At 33.3% G+C, this 16,178-nt stretch overlaps 1 protein-coding gene across 1 annotated transcript in view; it reads right to left on the bottom strand.

Annotated features, from left to right (window-relative positions):
- Nucleotides 1-15,582, bottom strand: part of BCHE (butyrylcholinesterase) — a 58,085-nt gene extending 42,503 nt beyond the window's left edge. Inside the window, exons 1-2 of the mRNA XM_010952068.3 lie at nt 15,382-15,582; nt 8,685-10,209 (exon numbers count right to left, since the gene is read on the bottom strand). Coding sequence (XP_010950370.1) covers nt 8,685-10,201 — 1,517 coding nt within the window. The 5' untranslated portion in view covers nt 10,202-10,209; nt 15,382-15,582. The remainder of the gene's footprint in view (nt 1-8,684; nt 10,210-15,381) is intronic.
- Between the last annotated feature and the right edge of the window lie 596 nt (nt 15,583-16,178).

The raw sequence follows: 16,178 nt of genomic DNA, 5'->3' as shown, positions 1-16,178 counted from the left end.
TAATCTATGACCCATCTATACAAAAAATTTTAACGTGTGGTTAGGAAGGACTCTGTAAGAGATGTAGATTTCTATTACAAAGAATTTGATAAAACATGTAATTTTTTTCTACTTCCAGAAACATTATCAAACTAATGAAAGCATGATGGGAACTATGGTTTTTAAGAAAAACATGAAATTCTAACACTTGTGGTATCATTGGCTTATAGTGGTTTATCGGATAAGATATATTTTTTGTAATCAATATTTAACTCTAGTCATAAAATAAATATTATTTTGATATCAAGTTTAGAGAATGATACACCTAAAGTGATTCAATTTAATTTGTATGAGACATAGACTTACTTGCTTTTATATAACTGAGGTCTGGAGACAAGTTAATATTCACATTTCAGGTATAATAAACCTATAGATTATCCTGTCAGGTTAATAGTACCTATCATGCTAATGTGAAGGTGTCCAGGCAGGCTATTAACACACAGAAAACTTAAAAGACTAGAATCATGCTTTTTACTACTCTAATCTTGAGTGTTATTGACTGGGAAGGAAAATTGGCGCAAGAATAATTTCTGGGAACTCATCAATCTAACGAAATACATTTAAATCACATTTGATTGTGGAAATCAGAAAAATACAGTATTTTCTACAGCCAAATATTTAAAGTCATATTTTGCTTACTGCATTTTGTTACTGAATGAAATATGAAGTTATTATTTTGTATCTGACATGTATTTGAAGTATTGCATTTATATACGTAGTCCTGAAAATGACTCTGATTTTTCAAAAATAATTGATGGATTAATTCTAATTTGAGATTGAACTTAAAATTTACAAGTGGACTGAATGTTATAATTTTGTTTCCAAATACAAGGAAAACTTTGGGAAAACACAGAGAACAAACCCCACTAAATTATTTCCAAGTAAATGGATCCTACAAGTATGATTTCCCATGTTTTAACGAGACCCTTATACTACAGAAACATTTGTTTTCTCCTTCTTTGCTGTGATAGAGTATTTCAAAACACTTAGCCAACGATATTTTAGTTTTGTAGTTATTTCATAGATGTAGTAGCCCTTTGGGGATTCTGGGTGTTTCTCTTTGTTCCACTGTCACTGAGAGTAAAATATTGCTGCACTGGGAAATGGTTTTGCAAGTGATCATATTCACATTTTAACTTCTCCCATAACATAATTCTACCTTTTCAAATAAGTTACACTAATGCTTGTATTTTTTTCACCTACATTTATATTCTATTTGTTAAACTTAAGGTCATTTATAGGAACACTGCAGCTAACATTTACTGTTTTAGTCCTTACAAATTTCTCACCTAATTTCTAAGGGGGAGGAAAGGATCTGAAGCAATTGAACATTGATGCTGTCACGATAATAATAAAATAAATCCTAGGGGATTTGAACCCTGACCCTTTTGTAAAGTCATCAAAATGTTTCAGTTAGGTTAATTATGATAATGTACCACAAATAATTACAGAATCAGAGGGTAAGGACTTTTTTCTTCAATCTGGAAACCACATGAACTATTATCTGTCAGGAAATCTAATTATAAGCCTGATGATAATTGGACTAGATGGCCAGATGACAGTGTTTCACAAACTTAAACTTGTCTCTGCATGTCAGGATGTCTAATTTTAGTCTGTTCTCTGCCCTGACCTCTGTACCATTAACCAGGCAGGTATCAGTATGCTAACACGTTAAAATTGTAAGTTTGCAACCAAATGCATTTCCTAAGCATATTTAATGACTGCTTTCAATAATTCATGGTGAAGGCAGCCTGGTGAATGGATGATAGGAGGAAATGGAAGCTAATAGTCTGGAGTCTTGGTTAATCTTTGTTCTGTCACCTATTAGCTCCAATTCACTTTTCTTCCATGGCCCACACTCTTCTCATCAGAAAATGTTAGATAGTGTCATCATTTCAGCAAACTTTCATTCTAATATTAGCATCCATATACTTCACGCTTTGTCAGTGTTCACTTTAAACCTATCTTTAACTGCTACCCTTTTGGTTTATTTAAGACATCACTTATGAAGAGGTGTGTTGTAATTAAGTTTTAGAATACTTATTCTAAGTTGAAAAATATGATTAAAAATAAATTCAAGTGTAATTTGAAAATGAATTTCTTGGTGAAAGGATTTGCACAAACTCTATAAAATGAGAACAGACGCATGCTAGGTTCCTACACAGAGCTGCAGTGTGAAGGAGCAGTGGCCCTCCACTTACCATTTCTTCCACTTTTCTTCAGTTTTTCTATTACCTTTTGAAAACGTAAAATGATCCCAGAAGAAGGAAAAAAAGAGCACACAAAGAAAATACACTTGTCTGAAAAATAAGTGGGGTTGAAATGTTATTTCAATCACTTTATTTCTTGTGTCATTTATAAATAAACACGATCGAAATATACCTATTTAACACCAAATATTATTAAATCAACTTGGCATTATAAATATTAGAAAATGAATTATTATTAAGTCATTCCTACCAGTATAGTGAAGTTAGAGCAATGCATATGAAACACCCTTCCTCTATATTACTGGAATACAGCAATAAAGTTCATTGCTTTAGAAACCTGGCAAATCTGTACTTTCTGATGATTGCATTTACAATTTAGCACTCAGAGGCATGTCTATTTTACATTCTCCCAATTATTCCAAAAAATCTTGTGCACTAAGAAATTATGGCTTAGCATTTCATTTAAGCTCACCTACTTTCAGTACAAATATCAAGAACTGTTCTTATTTCCTTTTTACAGATCAGTGAGCCAAGGGACTGAAAGTTTAGTAATGTATATTTGTTACTATTTAATAAAGCGTTACTTCTGTGATAAAATCCCTTACACTGTAAGGGAATAAATAATAAAGTACATGAGAATGGCAGCAGGTGCACTGCTGTAAAGTTACTTAAAAATACTTTGTTAAGTAACTTATTGGTGTCATGATATCAAAACAGGAAATAATCAAAGGGACTTGTGTCATATAATTTATTTCTGGCAAAAAAAAAATGAGTTAGGAAACATTAACCAGTTCAGATGGGTCTCTGAATAAATGAATTCTCACCAAAAAGACAGAAGCACATTAATTGCCTCAATTTTGCAGTTTACCTTTATTTATTTGAAAGTGTGCTTGATTAATGTTGAGCCAGGAAATTAAACAATTGTGCATTTTTGGGAGGAAGCCAAGTTTAATCTTAGATAAGAATAGAGTGAAGTAGTTTATGCCTGGTAGGGAAAAAAATTGAAAATTTTAAAAGAAAATGAGAAATGCAATTTTCTGTTGATATTAAACTTTATTTCAATGTGTCAGTAAGGGAGATATATTTATAGCCCCACTTTACAGATAAGGAAAAACAGTAAGGAATTTTAAATAACTTGCTTAAGGTTATATACAAAGGATCTATAGAAGATGAACACTGGACGCCTCAAGGCTATCACTTAGGATGGGGGAGACTGCGTGACTGCACTGTGAATGGCTCCCCTTGAAGTTGTGCACTCAGGGAGCTCTGAGTGTAGCACCCAGAGAGGATACAGTAAATAAAAGGTGCTCTGCAACAGCAGAGGCAACTGGAGAGGTCCTGGAACCATGATCCTCCTCTCTCTGACATTATGCTACTAAATGCATTTTGGATTATTTTCCTTCTTTAGCTGTTCTCATCTCTCTGACAAATCAAGTTTGATTTCACCAACTTCCTGTATTACTGGGGTAGTGCTGAAAATATGTCATTCAGGGCTGGCTAATTTAATCTACTGGTCATCAAGTTACTGACTGGATAAATAATTGATGGATATATGTTATATTGGTATTTCAACACATAGTCTCCTAGAATACTGGACGTGATGCACATATGGACCTGTCTGCTTTTTGCGTAAGGCTTTAAATTCGTTTTTAGAGATGGGATTGAGGGAAAAGCAGGAGCAAGTAAAGTACATAGAGGTGGTAACTCCAATTAGCAAAGGCATAAATTATACTGTGGCTTCAATTTTGGAAGAAATCTCAAACACTGCAACTAAAGATACCAAATTTGAATACCATTTAGAGCTTTCATATGATAATGTTTTCTTTATTTTTGCCAAGAAGTCAAATTAAAAAGGTTTTTTATATAATCTTAGAAATTGGCAAGATCTTTTAAGATTCTCTTAAAGCACAAATGCAGGGAGGGGTTGGGTTTTCATCTTCATCCATGATGGAGTAATTGAAACTGGATTGACTTCCCCCCCATAAACAATTATTTTCTGGACCAAAACAAACAAAACAAAACAAGAAAAACCAAGGCAATATGTTTCAAGAACTGGATACCACATAGTACAAGTCTATGATGTTTGAGAGAAGGGGAACTTTAAGGTGAGTCCATGTTTACTGTGGTTATTCACGTGAGGACACTTTGTTGTCCAGGATGCAGGGAGCTTGAGCCTAACACTAAGGTTAAAAGACAGAAATAAGAGTTGAGGGATATAGAAGAAACCAGAATCTATGGGACAGGTCTCCCTGTGATTTTAAAAAAGAAAAAAAAATAGTTCAATCGAAGTCAAATAAAGGAAGGTATTTTCAGATAAAAGAAAGGTGAGAGAATTTGAAAGTAGCCAACCTGCACAATGAGAAATCCTACAGGATGTTCTCCAGCACCAAGGGAAATGTTGCCAGATGAAAACTAGAATCCACAGGAAAGAGCAAAGAACATTGGAAATGGTATACACACGGGTAAACATAAAAGATTATTTTTCTTTTCTTTTATGAATGTGCATTAATATAATTGATTGTATAAAGCAAATAACATGTAGGAAGGATTTTATACTATACATTGTATAAACATATGACAACAATATAAAAAAGTTGGAGAATACATGAAACTATATTGTTTGTTACATCTGTGAGTTGTACCAGTGAAATGGAAAATGGGAAACATGAATTGTTCTGAAAGTGGGAAATGTCAGTTGCAAAGCACAAAGTGCTTCAATATTAACTCTAAGTAGACAGTTACAAGTTACAGAAACAATTGTTAGCATTAAAGCAAACCCTGGGGGAAAAAATTAAAGGCAAAACTATATATATATATATAAAACTGAATCACTTTGCTGTACACCTGAGACTAACACAACATTGCAAATAACCCATACTTCAATAAAAATTTTAAAAATTCCGAGATGGTAGATTTAAACAAAACATATTGATAATTACATTAAATGTCAAATAGATTAATCACATCAACTGTAAGATTTTTTTTAAAAATATAGGTGGATTGTAATAAAAGGATGGAACAAAATATATTACTCAAACTTAAGCATGGGAAACTTGATGTATCTATCTTAATATTAGGCAAAGCCAACTTCAGGACAAAGAGAGAGATTTCATAATGATAAAGCAGTCAATCAGAATAAATAATCCTAAATGTGCACAAAATTAATAGTATAGATTTAAAATACTAAAAGGCAAATTAGCAGAACTAAATGGGGAAATAAGTAAAACCACAACTATAGTTGAAGATGTGGAATACCCTTCTCAGTATTTAAAACAAGTAGACAAAAATACTAGGAAGAATAGTAAAAGACCTGAGCCACCATGAACTAATTAATTTACAGAATACACTGCACCAAATAATCAAAGAACACACATCCTTTTCAAGAGCACATAAAATAATCACCTATATGGATCATATGCTGGGTCATAAAATAATTCTCAATATATTTCAAAGTGGAAAATCTTACAGAGTAGAGTCTCCTCTGAGAACCAAATTAAATCATAAATCTACAACAAGATATCTAGTAATTATCCAAATATTTGGAAGTTAAATAAGAGACAACTAAACAATCAATTAACCAAAAAAAAAAAAAACCACAAAGAAAACTTCAAAATTATTTTGAAGTTAATCCTAATGAGAAATACAATATACACTAAACTTATTATTTAAGAAGAAAAATTTATTAAAACAATTTATGACCCATGAACTTGAAAACTCATTTTACTGAATGATAATTGCAACTCTTAGTTCTACTTTTTTATTTTCTCAATGTGTCATTATGGGGTTATGTGGCAGTAAAAACCTGCAGTTTCTCAATCTTGGCGTTACTGACATTTGGAATGAAGAATTCGCTGCTGCTGGGGGCTGTCCTGTGCATTGTAAGATGTTTAGCAGCATCCCTGGCCTCGGTGGCTCCCCAACTCCCAGCAGTGACACACAAATAACTCCAGACATTGTTAAACGTCCCTGGTAAGAGCAGTGGAGGGGAACCAAGAGGAAGAATCGCGCTGGGTTGAGAACCACAGTTAGAACATCATGTTTGTGGTCAAATGTGGGTAGATTTCCAAACCTAACACTTAAACTCCCTGCTTCCATGAAGTTTACTTAATCATTCTAAGTGTCTATATTTATTCTTAGGTCTATTCTGAAAAAAGACAATGCACACCAGGAGATTAACATTATGTTTGCCATCAAGTCAACTCTCAACATACATGACATGCTCTTATTACCTCTGTTCAACTGTGCAAATATGGAGTATAAAGAAACTCACCAACTAAAATGACATCTTGCTATGGCTAAACTACTTTGAAAAGTTTACTTTAATCTTTATGGTTTATAACTTTGTTTATATGCATTTATCATTATAATTAAAATGTGTCAACCTTCATTTATTTCCCATTAAAATATGCTAATCATAGAAGCAGATTAGGATTAAACAATCCATTATCCTATCAAGTGTCAAATATTATCTTCTTTGATCTGTTGCTCTCTGTGTGCCATAAAAATTGCATTTACCACATCTGGTTGTCAGGTTCTCCACCGTGACATGAGAAAATAGAAATTCCTTGATGATTTAAACATGCAAAATATGAAGTCCTTTAAAAATTACAAACATCAATAATTTTAAGAAATACTTCCCCTTAAATTACTGACAATCTCTAGAATTGCAAGAAAGAATTAAAAACATATTCAAATGATTGGCTATGCCTTTAGGGAGAGAACAGAGTAAAATATAAGTAATTCTAACACAGCTCTAGAAATTAGATGATCCTTCTTAAGCAGAAATTTAGGCTGATGTTGAGAAGGGATAAGAATAAGAAATTGCACAGCTGCAAATAATATAATAGCCCTCATATCTTGAAAAAATATTTTTTACTCATACTGGCTTTTACTCATTCAATCATTAACCAAATATTTGTTAAGTGTGACATATACCAATGTCAATACTTTAATGAGTATCCAATAAAACCATAACTTCTTTCTCAAGAAGCCAGTTTCAGAATATAATGAAAGACAGCCTATAGACAAGTGACAGTCAGTGACTTCTGTGAGAGTGAAAAAGAGGTCTGGGGCAATTACAGCTCTAGGAATCAAAGATATGCCATATGAAACATGTAGTTGGTCAAAATCTTAACGAAGTAGTAAAGAGAAGTAAACCTTCTAAGCAGAGCACAGAGCAAGAACAAGGCTCTGAAGTGTAAGCTTGGAATCTTTGGTCTTAATGAGATAGCTGATCTACCAAACAGCTGGGTATGGGGGATTTGAGTTGCAGTAAGATCACAGAGGATCAATGTCAAGATTAATGTCAGGTGGAAGAATTTTAGCTTTACACCCAGCGAATAAGTGTGAAAATTTTTCAGAAGAATTATACCACACAAGTACTTTGTAGAAACATACATACAGTAACATGGAGGACCATGAATTCCAAATGGAAGACAGAAAAGAAAACCAGAAAGCAATATCGTTTTCAACATTCTTTTCAATTATGAAAGACAAGATGATGGATTGGATTAGCACATCAACCAGTTTGTGAGTTTGTGTAACCACTTTTAAAGAAAGAGATGCCCACATTTCTATTTTTTAGTTATTCTCACTGATACAAATTATTCCAATGCATAAAATTCAATTTGGGGTTAGAAGCATAGTGAAAAAAACTTTGTTTTATATACACATAAAATATAAAAAAATAGAAAATATATTCAGAGATTATTTTCTTCTGCCTATTGACAACAGAACATCACAATACTTACAACATATAAGGGAGAATATGTTCTTTTGTAACGTCTCTGATTATATGTCCCCTTAGGACCACTCAAGTAGAAAATAGCTTAGCTAAACAAGAGGAACCTTGTAGCTCTTTTCCAACCCAGGTTACACGAAAGCTCTAAACAAATGTGTTAGGGAATAAAAAAATGATAAAATGGCAACTCTGTATTTTGGGTAATCTGAGGATCAACCTTATCACCATTTGTCGTTTGATTTTCCTGAGCAGGCATGTGCTTCTTTGTGTATCGGGTACCAATGTCCCACTGCGTCAGTGCATGAGAACAAGAGATATATTCCTACTCTTTCCTAAACATGTGAACATTCTCAACTTTCAGGTTAAACAGCATGGTTGCAATTTTAGTTCTCGAGGTAAACATCTATTTTCATATAAATGTTGACTAACATTGTTAAAGTACTTTGCAGTATTTTGGAAATGAAATCAGAAAATATTTTTCATAAGAGTTCTTTGATTATTTCTTTTAAGCACTCTGATGCAAGGAATTGAAATGCACTACATAATAAAAAACAAAACCAGCTTAAGCTATGAAGAGAAGAAATAATCAAAATGTGTGTGTCCCTTTAATGAAGTCTATACTGGAGACCAGGCAAAGCTCAGCAAAACAAAACAAGCAAAACTCAATGAGAACAATTACAAAAATTGGCACTTACCCATATTTTGCAAAATTTGCCCAACGTTTCATAATGGATCTACTCAAAATTTCCTCAGCTTTTGTGTAATTAACTCTTCTTTCCAGAGGTAAACCAAAGACAAATTCAATCTCATAACCATGCATCACTCCCATCCATTCTGGCCAAGGGAGTTTGGAGGATCGGTGTTCAAAATAGTAGAAGAAGGCATTATTCCCCATTTCTGAGAACTTTTTGGTGAACTCCAAGGCAGGGCATATAATGTTATAATCCCCAACAACATCATCCAAGGCTTCACGGTAGTTTTCAGCTCTCTGATCATCTAACCAGTCCATGTAGTGGAAAAGGATTGATTCCTTTCCAAATGCACTCACTCCTGGGAAAAATATTTTTAAACCTTCTTGAAATTCTTTTCTACTTATAATACTGTTGTTATCTTTGCTGAAACCAGGAGCACCATATACTAAAAATGCTGTCCCTTCGTCTTTATTAACACCCACCAAGATCTGGGTTTTTTTGAACTGTCCAAGTTGGAGTAGTGTGCCTGGCATGTCAGTGAGAAAATCACCATCGACAGTTGGACCAAAGTTTACTGACAAGAGCATATCATAGGGAACAACAAATACTTCATTCAGAAGAATATCCTGGGGATCTTTATTTCGAAGACATTTGATAATCTCAGTCTCATTTTCTCTAGAGCAACCAATAAACTTAGCTAAGGTCAATGTTCTGTTCCTAGCTTCATAAGGAGATGTCACTGCCCAAGGGGCGTTAGACGATCCACTTTGCAGGATGGCTCTGCTGAACAGAGGGTGGCTTCTAGGAGAAAGTAAATGAAAGCTAACTGAAGCTGCTCCTGCACTTTCTCCAAAGAGAGTGACACTTTTAGGATTTCCACCAAAGGCTGCTATGTTTTTTTGGACCCACTGAAGTGCCAACTGTTGATCAAATAAGCCCATGTTCCCTGGTGCTTCAGGATTTCCTGGTAAGGCCAAGAAGCCCAGGGCCCCCACCCTGTAGTTCATTGAAACCACGATAACTCTTTCAACCCGCGCCAAAAACTTGCCATCATAAACATGTAAAGATGATGTTCCAGTCTGAAAACTCCCACCGTAGATCCATACCATTACAGTCGCATTTTTTGGTTTAGGTGCTGGAACCCACACATTCAGATATAAACAGTCTTCACTGAGGTCAGTGTTTGGGTTCCACATCTCGGATCCAAGGAAGCCTGGGAAACTTTGATCTGTTTTCTGACAGCAAGAATTTGCGTACTTTGTGGCATTCCAAATATCAGACCATTTGGTCAAGGACTGTGGCTTTCTGAATCGAAGTCTGCCAAGAGGTGGCTGTGCATAGGGGATTCCAAGAAAGGCTGTTACTGTGCCACCAAGAACTGGCAGGTTCATCCCTCTGACTCTTCCATTCTTGGTGGTAATTATGGTGTCTTCTTCAGTATGTGACTTCCCAACAAGGGCCCAGAGCAGAAGAAACCGCAAGAGAAACTGGATGTATCTGATTGTACCCTCGCTCTGCATATTGGTTTCTGAAAAAGAGGTAAGCAGGCAGTTTTAACAGTGTCTGATATTATATTTTATTGATGATAATTAACTAAAATATAGTAGTTCTTATTAATCCTACAAATTACGAAAAATAATAAATCTGCTATTGCTATGAAGGTTTACATAAAGTAGAATATGGTTGGAGATATTTCAGTTTTCAATTTAGAAAAGAAATAAGTGAAAGGGAAAATTAGAAACTATTTTACTTTGGAATGATTTATTTTCAAATTTGTGTAAGATTTAGTATTTCAAGGAGGAAGTTTGTCCCAGGCATAAGTATGTGTGTATACCACACACAGCACCACCGAAGATGGCATTAAGTGGTAGTCTACTTATGATAGATATTAATAGATAAAATTTCTACCATGGTTAGAGCAGGAAATACAGGCTCATGTGTTGTCTGAAATATATACAGTTCTAATCATGGCTGGCTGGCTCTTGACAGAACTGGGAAGTAGGTTAAGAACCTTGGAGGATCCTCTATTATTGTCTTTTTCTGTTTCCACAATCCTTTCTGTGCTCCTTTTTGCTTAGTGGTTTCTTCCTCTAAACAATCGCAGTCTATGGTCAGAAGAGAATTTGGACAAGCTATTCACAGAATATTAAGGAAAAAAAATACACTAGCTGTTATTTATTCTACAAATTGTGAAAACTAACAAATTTGCGATCGCTATAAAGGCCTATGGGTAAAATTGGAAAGGGAAAGCCATGGATGTATACCAGACAATTTCTCTGAAACTAAATAACCATGAAGGGCTTTCCTACCTGAATTATATTGTCAGTGGAGAAACTGGCTGAGAAAGTAATGTGTGGGAGAAGAAGCTGACTTAGAAGAAATTTTACACTCAAGGGGTTACTCTATGCATGTCTGTTAATTTGTTAATTGGAGAAAATCTGTGCAACTAGGGAGGTTAAACATGTTAGCATGGTCAGATTTACCTGTATTTTGATAGTGGACAAAATGAGTGAAATAAAAGGACTAAAACTGAGAATTATTGAGAAAAATGGGGGGAAGCAAAAGTAGTATTTGAGACTTACCCAATCATTACTATTTGACATTTCATCAAATAAATATTATTTGATAATATATAATAATATTTATTTGATGAAATAAAGAGACTATTTGGGGAGATCAGAGTTTATTAAAAAGTCATAATGCACACTTGAGATTCTTTTAAATAAAAAAATTAAATCAGATTCTGAAACTCTAAGTGACAAAGAGGAACAGAAAAATGTAATGAAGGTATAATTTGAAAGAACTAACATCTTCATACAGCTGAAAGAAGAAAGAAAACCTGCTTAAAACTGTCAAATACAAATACTAATTCTCATCCACATAGCAAAGGTCCATAAATGTATAAAATATTTTATTATGTTTTGATACTGTAATTATAAATACAAACTATTTGTCCAAGAAGCTAATACTGTCACCACTGAGAATTTGTATCAGTTTTTTTTTTTCTTTTTTAAATTTAGATTGCCTTCAGAGCACTATCTTGATAATTGTCCCAGATTTAGGGTCTTCATATTCACTGCTCAGGATAGCTGGCAATCAAAAAGTATTTTCTGATTGCCTCCAAATATCTAAATAAATGAATTCATTGTGTACACTATTTTGTTCAGTGTCCAGTACTTATGGATATATCTCTACCTCTACCTCTGTTTCTGTCTCTGTCTCTGTCTATGTCTATGGCTGTGCCTGTATCTATACCCAATTCTATAACTATCCATAGGTTTATGCATATATATACACATATATATCTATACATAATTAGTGTTCCCAATTTTGATACAACTGAATTTGTGCTAATACCAATAAAACGTATTATTGATGTATATAATATTTAACACTATTTATATACTATCATTATAATCACAATAAATGTAATTTGTTATCTTCTAAAAATATTAAATAAATCATCATAATAATATAAAGGTTACTATAAACTTGACACTTACTAATGAAATTTATATTTTGCACAGCAAATATAAAATTAATACCAAAATATTTTGATTTTGTATGTAATTAATATACATAACAGTTTTCACTGTGTATGTTAAAAAGTGGTCCTATAATATCTAAAAGGTTGTGATATCATTCCCATGTCACTTAGTTTGATTTACATAACTACTTGTATGTTTTTATTTATATTTTGTGCTGAGTAGAACTTAATGTTATATAATATGATTTATACGAATAATATTACTTTTTCAGCAATAGTATCTATGAGTCATCACCTTGTTATTAGTAATACAAGTAATTACACCTTGTAATTGTGAAAAATGTAATTAGTAACATTCAAAAAAGCCGTTGTTAGCTTCTGTTCATTTCAAGAATTATGATATAATTCCAACTCACCTTTGTGCTACCTTTTGGAGACTGTTATATAGCATGTTATTAAATCTAGGTTTTAATATGAAAATATGCTTAGGTTCACATACTCATTGCTAGTGTAGGCTAATCTTTTTATATTTAGGTGCAGTACTTTGTTTAAGTAAGCATTGCATTGGTCTTTTCATAATCTGGTATTCTCTAGTCTAATACGTTGCTCTGTAGTTTTAGCTTTTATGTTTTTAATATATATTATCACATGATTAAGTAATTGAATGAAAGATAAATAAAGAACACTAAGAAATGTTATTAGTCTATATCTTTAATCTTTATTAATAATTAAAATATTAGATAAAACTTCATTATTTCCTGCTATAAATTCTGGTGTGAATTGACCACTGGCAGTTAAATAAACAGTTTAAACTCTGAGAATACTAAACATGCTTGTCACAAAAAATGGAGTAAATTTTCACACCAAATACAACTGAGTATCTGAACTTAGATTAATTAACTTATTGTCATGATCTTTAATATTTGATCAAAGGGAGGAGTTTTTGTTTGGAATTACAAAAGAAAATGAATGATGGGGCTAGGAAGATGGAAGAACCTGAAAGCTAATGAATACGGCAGGGTCCAAGTTTATCAAATGCTCTAGGATATCAAAATCTACGGACAATTTTGGGAAAATATTCTAAACATAAAACAAAAACTTAAAAATTAAAAAAGGCAAAAAAATCATTTCCTATCTTTTGCTATCTTTTCCTATTTTTAATTCAGTTTTGAAATTAGTATCGAAATTCCTCAATTGATTTAAAAAATATGTAATGTTATGCTATAAGATATGGGTGTAATACTATTATTGATATAGAGAGTTCTTTATTTGCCATGTACTTCTCATAATTGGATCTCAATCAAATGTTCAAAATAATTGGCTAGCCAAGGACTTCTTAAAGGTTGGTCAAGTCAATATTGACAATATTATTCTCTGAGTGTAATTTTCCTGTCTTTTAAAAAGTTAGAATATATATTTCTATGTTAAATTAAGGACACAACATGGTGGGGAAAGAGCCATCTAGACAATATGATCCAGAACAAGCACAACTAAAATGTATCAAATTAAAACAACTAAGCCTTTATACCAACCTAAAAAGCTTGTTTTGTTGTAGGCTAAGTGAAGTGGGGAAGTGAGGAAGTCTCTTTATAAATAGACTATACCACTGTCTTTCAGGGATCCTCCAGATACCCAATCAGCACTAAAAGGATGTGTACAGACAGAAGACACTATGTTAGGTATGAGAATCAGGTCTGTGTCTGTCCTCATTCAGGAAGAACATTCACAAACTTTTCACTGTGCGATTAATTTGAACATTTAGTATTAGACAGATATCTTGGGTCTTCTTTGAAAGTTCAGTCTGTTCTCTGCTTGACATCTATTCGATTATCATTCTCTAACATTTGAGACAGTCCAGTTTTGATAAAAATGAGCAGATTATGGCATGAAAGGATTAAAGGGAAGCCAACACGCAATTTAAATATATATTATTAATTGTTGCCAAGAAATTTGTAAATAAGATGCCATTTGCTAAGATGTTAGCTTCTATTTTAAAGACTGAAATGTGGAGTAGATCCCAAATATTTTCATCCAATTAAAGAAGCAGGACATTAAAAACAAGCAACAACAGCAACAAATCTAGGAGAATAAAACAGAACTGTGTAAATCCAGTTAGAAATTTAATTTGCATCCAAAAGACCACATTATTTCAAGTTCACAGAGAATTCTAAAGATTGTCATTAAAATGAAAGCCACCCTTTAAAAGCTTATGCTTAACCTTAAAGTAACTACGTATTTATATAAGGGAAATATATTTATCATAGCTATAAGATAGTTTATATTATGGAAAGGATTATACAGACTAGTGAAAATAACTCCCAATTAAGTTTATTATCATGCAATATATTCATTAAAAATTTAAAAATTATAAATAGAAATCAGAAATAATGATATAATTTTGTTCATATTTCAGGTTACTTTTTCATATATTTTATACTCAATGCTTAATCTTCTGGTTAAACAAGAACTAATATCATCAAAACAGAAGTAGATTTACAAAATTAAAGGATAACCAGAAAGTCGATATTTGTTTATTGTTTCTATAATAATACAAATAAGAGCAAATGTAAAATACTTTGCTAATAACACACATATTAAAAGAAAGAGGACAAACAGGGCAAAAGGGACAAAAGTTTATAAATCAAATCAGGAAATAGATTTTCCTTTTAAATAAAAGAAGCAGACCTTTCCTTTGCCAATTGATACTGTTTGTTTCAGATGGCAAAATGCTGATTAAGAAAGTACTGTATAAAGCCAGACAATAAGAGAACTATTCATTTTAAGCCACTTTTAAAAAAGAGAAGAAGAAAAAACACAGAATCAAAAACCACTTTTTTACTCTTTTAGGGAGAAATTCACTAAACAGTGCATTTAAGGGTAAAAAACAGCATATAAAATGTTTTTCCTCAGGGGTTGCATTAGGAACATACATCACAGTGATTCCACAAGTGCTAAGTTCCTTTATACAAAGTTGAATAAATCCATTATTTCCTTAGCAGTTATATGGACCCAGTCTGCGTTCCCCGAATAACAGAAAGATTTGATGCAAGTAGCTGCTCCCTTGCTCCCTCTGTCCCATTTACAATGACTGTCGCCCCCAACAGAGCAGCAAAGGGGCACAGCAAACACGTGAAGTGTTCACATTCCTCCTACAGAATGAGCTTCACAGTAACTTGCATCTCTACACGAGGATGTAAATTAAGAGCAACTTACCCGACTCACTGATGATAAAGTTTGCAGGGAGTGGAAACCATGCAATACTTCAGGGAAATGCAGTAGGCAGCTGCTGCTCCAGGCTGTAAATTGGACCGCACTGACATTACAATCAACTGTTACTGACAAAGCTCGCGAGAGTTGGCAACAGCAACTTGATCTAGAGGCAGCCAATCTTCCGTTTCTGACATCTGTTCAGAGGCTAATAGTATGAATGCAGTGGTAGTTCATTTACAAAAGTATTACCGAGGCAGGCTTATGATTGCCGGCGCTTATCTAAAAGTGGAGGGGAAAAAATACAGAACCTTCTGTAACAGACGTTGAAACTGAACAGAAAATAGTTTTTTTTTTTTTAACATAACCAGAACTTTTACGATTTTTTCCTCTTTTATGGAACATACATCTTTGTTATGCTCTTTTTGATTTAAAGATATACATGTTGTTTTAAAGAAGTGCTGTTGTTGAAATCTTTGTTCCTTCGATCTGTGCCGATTATGTAGTTATAAAGGAGTGTAAAAGATTAAACAGGAAACAAAATAATTACTCTGTAGGTAAAGCTAAGAAAATCAAAGGACTAGTTGTATTAATGAATGAACGTCTTTAATATGTATGTCCTGCCAACCTCCACGCCCCAGCACTCATTTAAATTACACGGAACTCAATGTTGGTGATTCCCCAATCAGCGACCCTGCAGGCAGTCAAGTGTAACGAGAAGCCACGATTTTCTGGTCTAGACAAGGAAAATACACTGAAGAGTCGTCACTAAACTTTACAGAAAAGACATATTTGTCAGCTGA

The sequence above is a fragment of the Camelus bactrianus genome, chromosome 1 (assembly GCF_048773025.1).
Source record: "Camelus bactrianus isolate YW-2024 breed Bactrian camel chromosome 1, ASM4877302v1, whole genome shotgun sequence".
NCBI classification, from domain to species: domain Eukaryota; kingdom Metazoa; phylum Chordata; class Mammalia; order Artiodactyla; family Camelidae; genus Camelus; species Camelus bactrianus.
The sequence above is the reverse complement of the archived record's forward strand: the minus strand, read 5'-3'. Positions and strand labels throughout refer to the sequence as shown.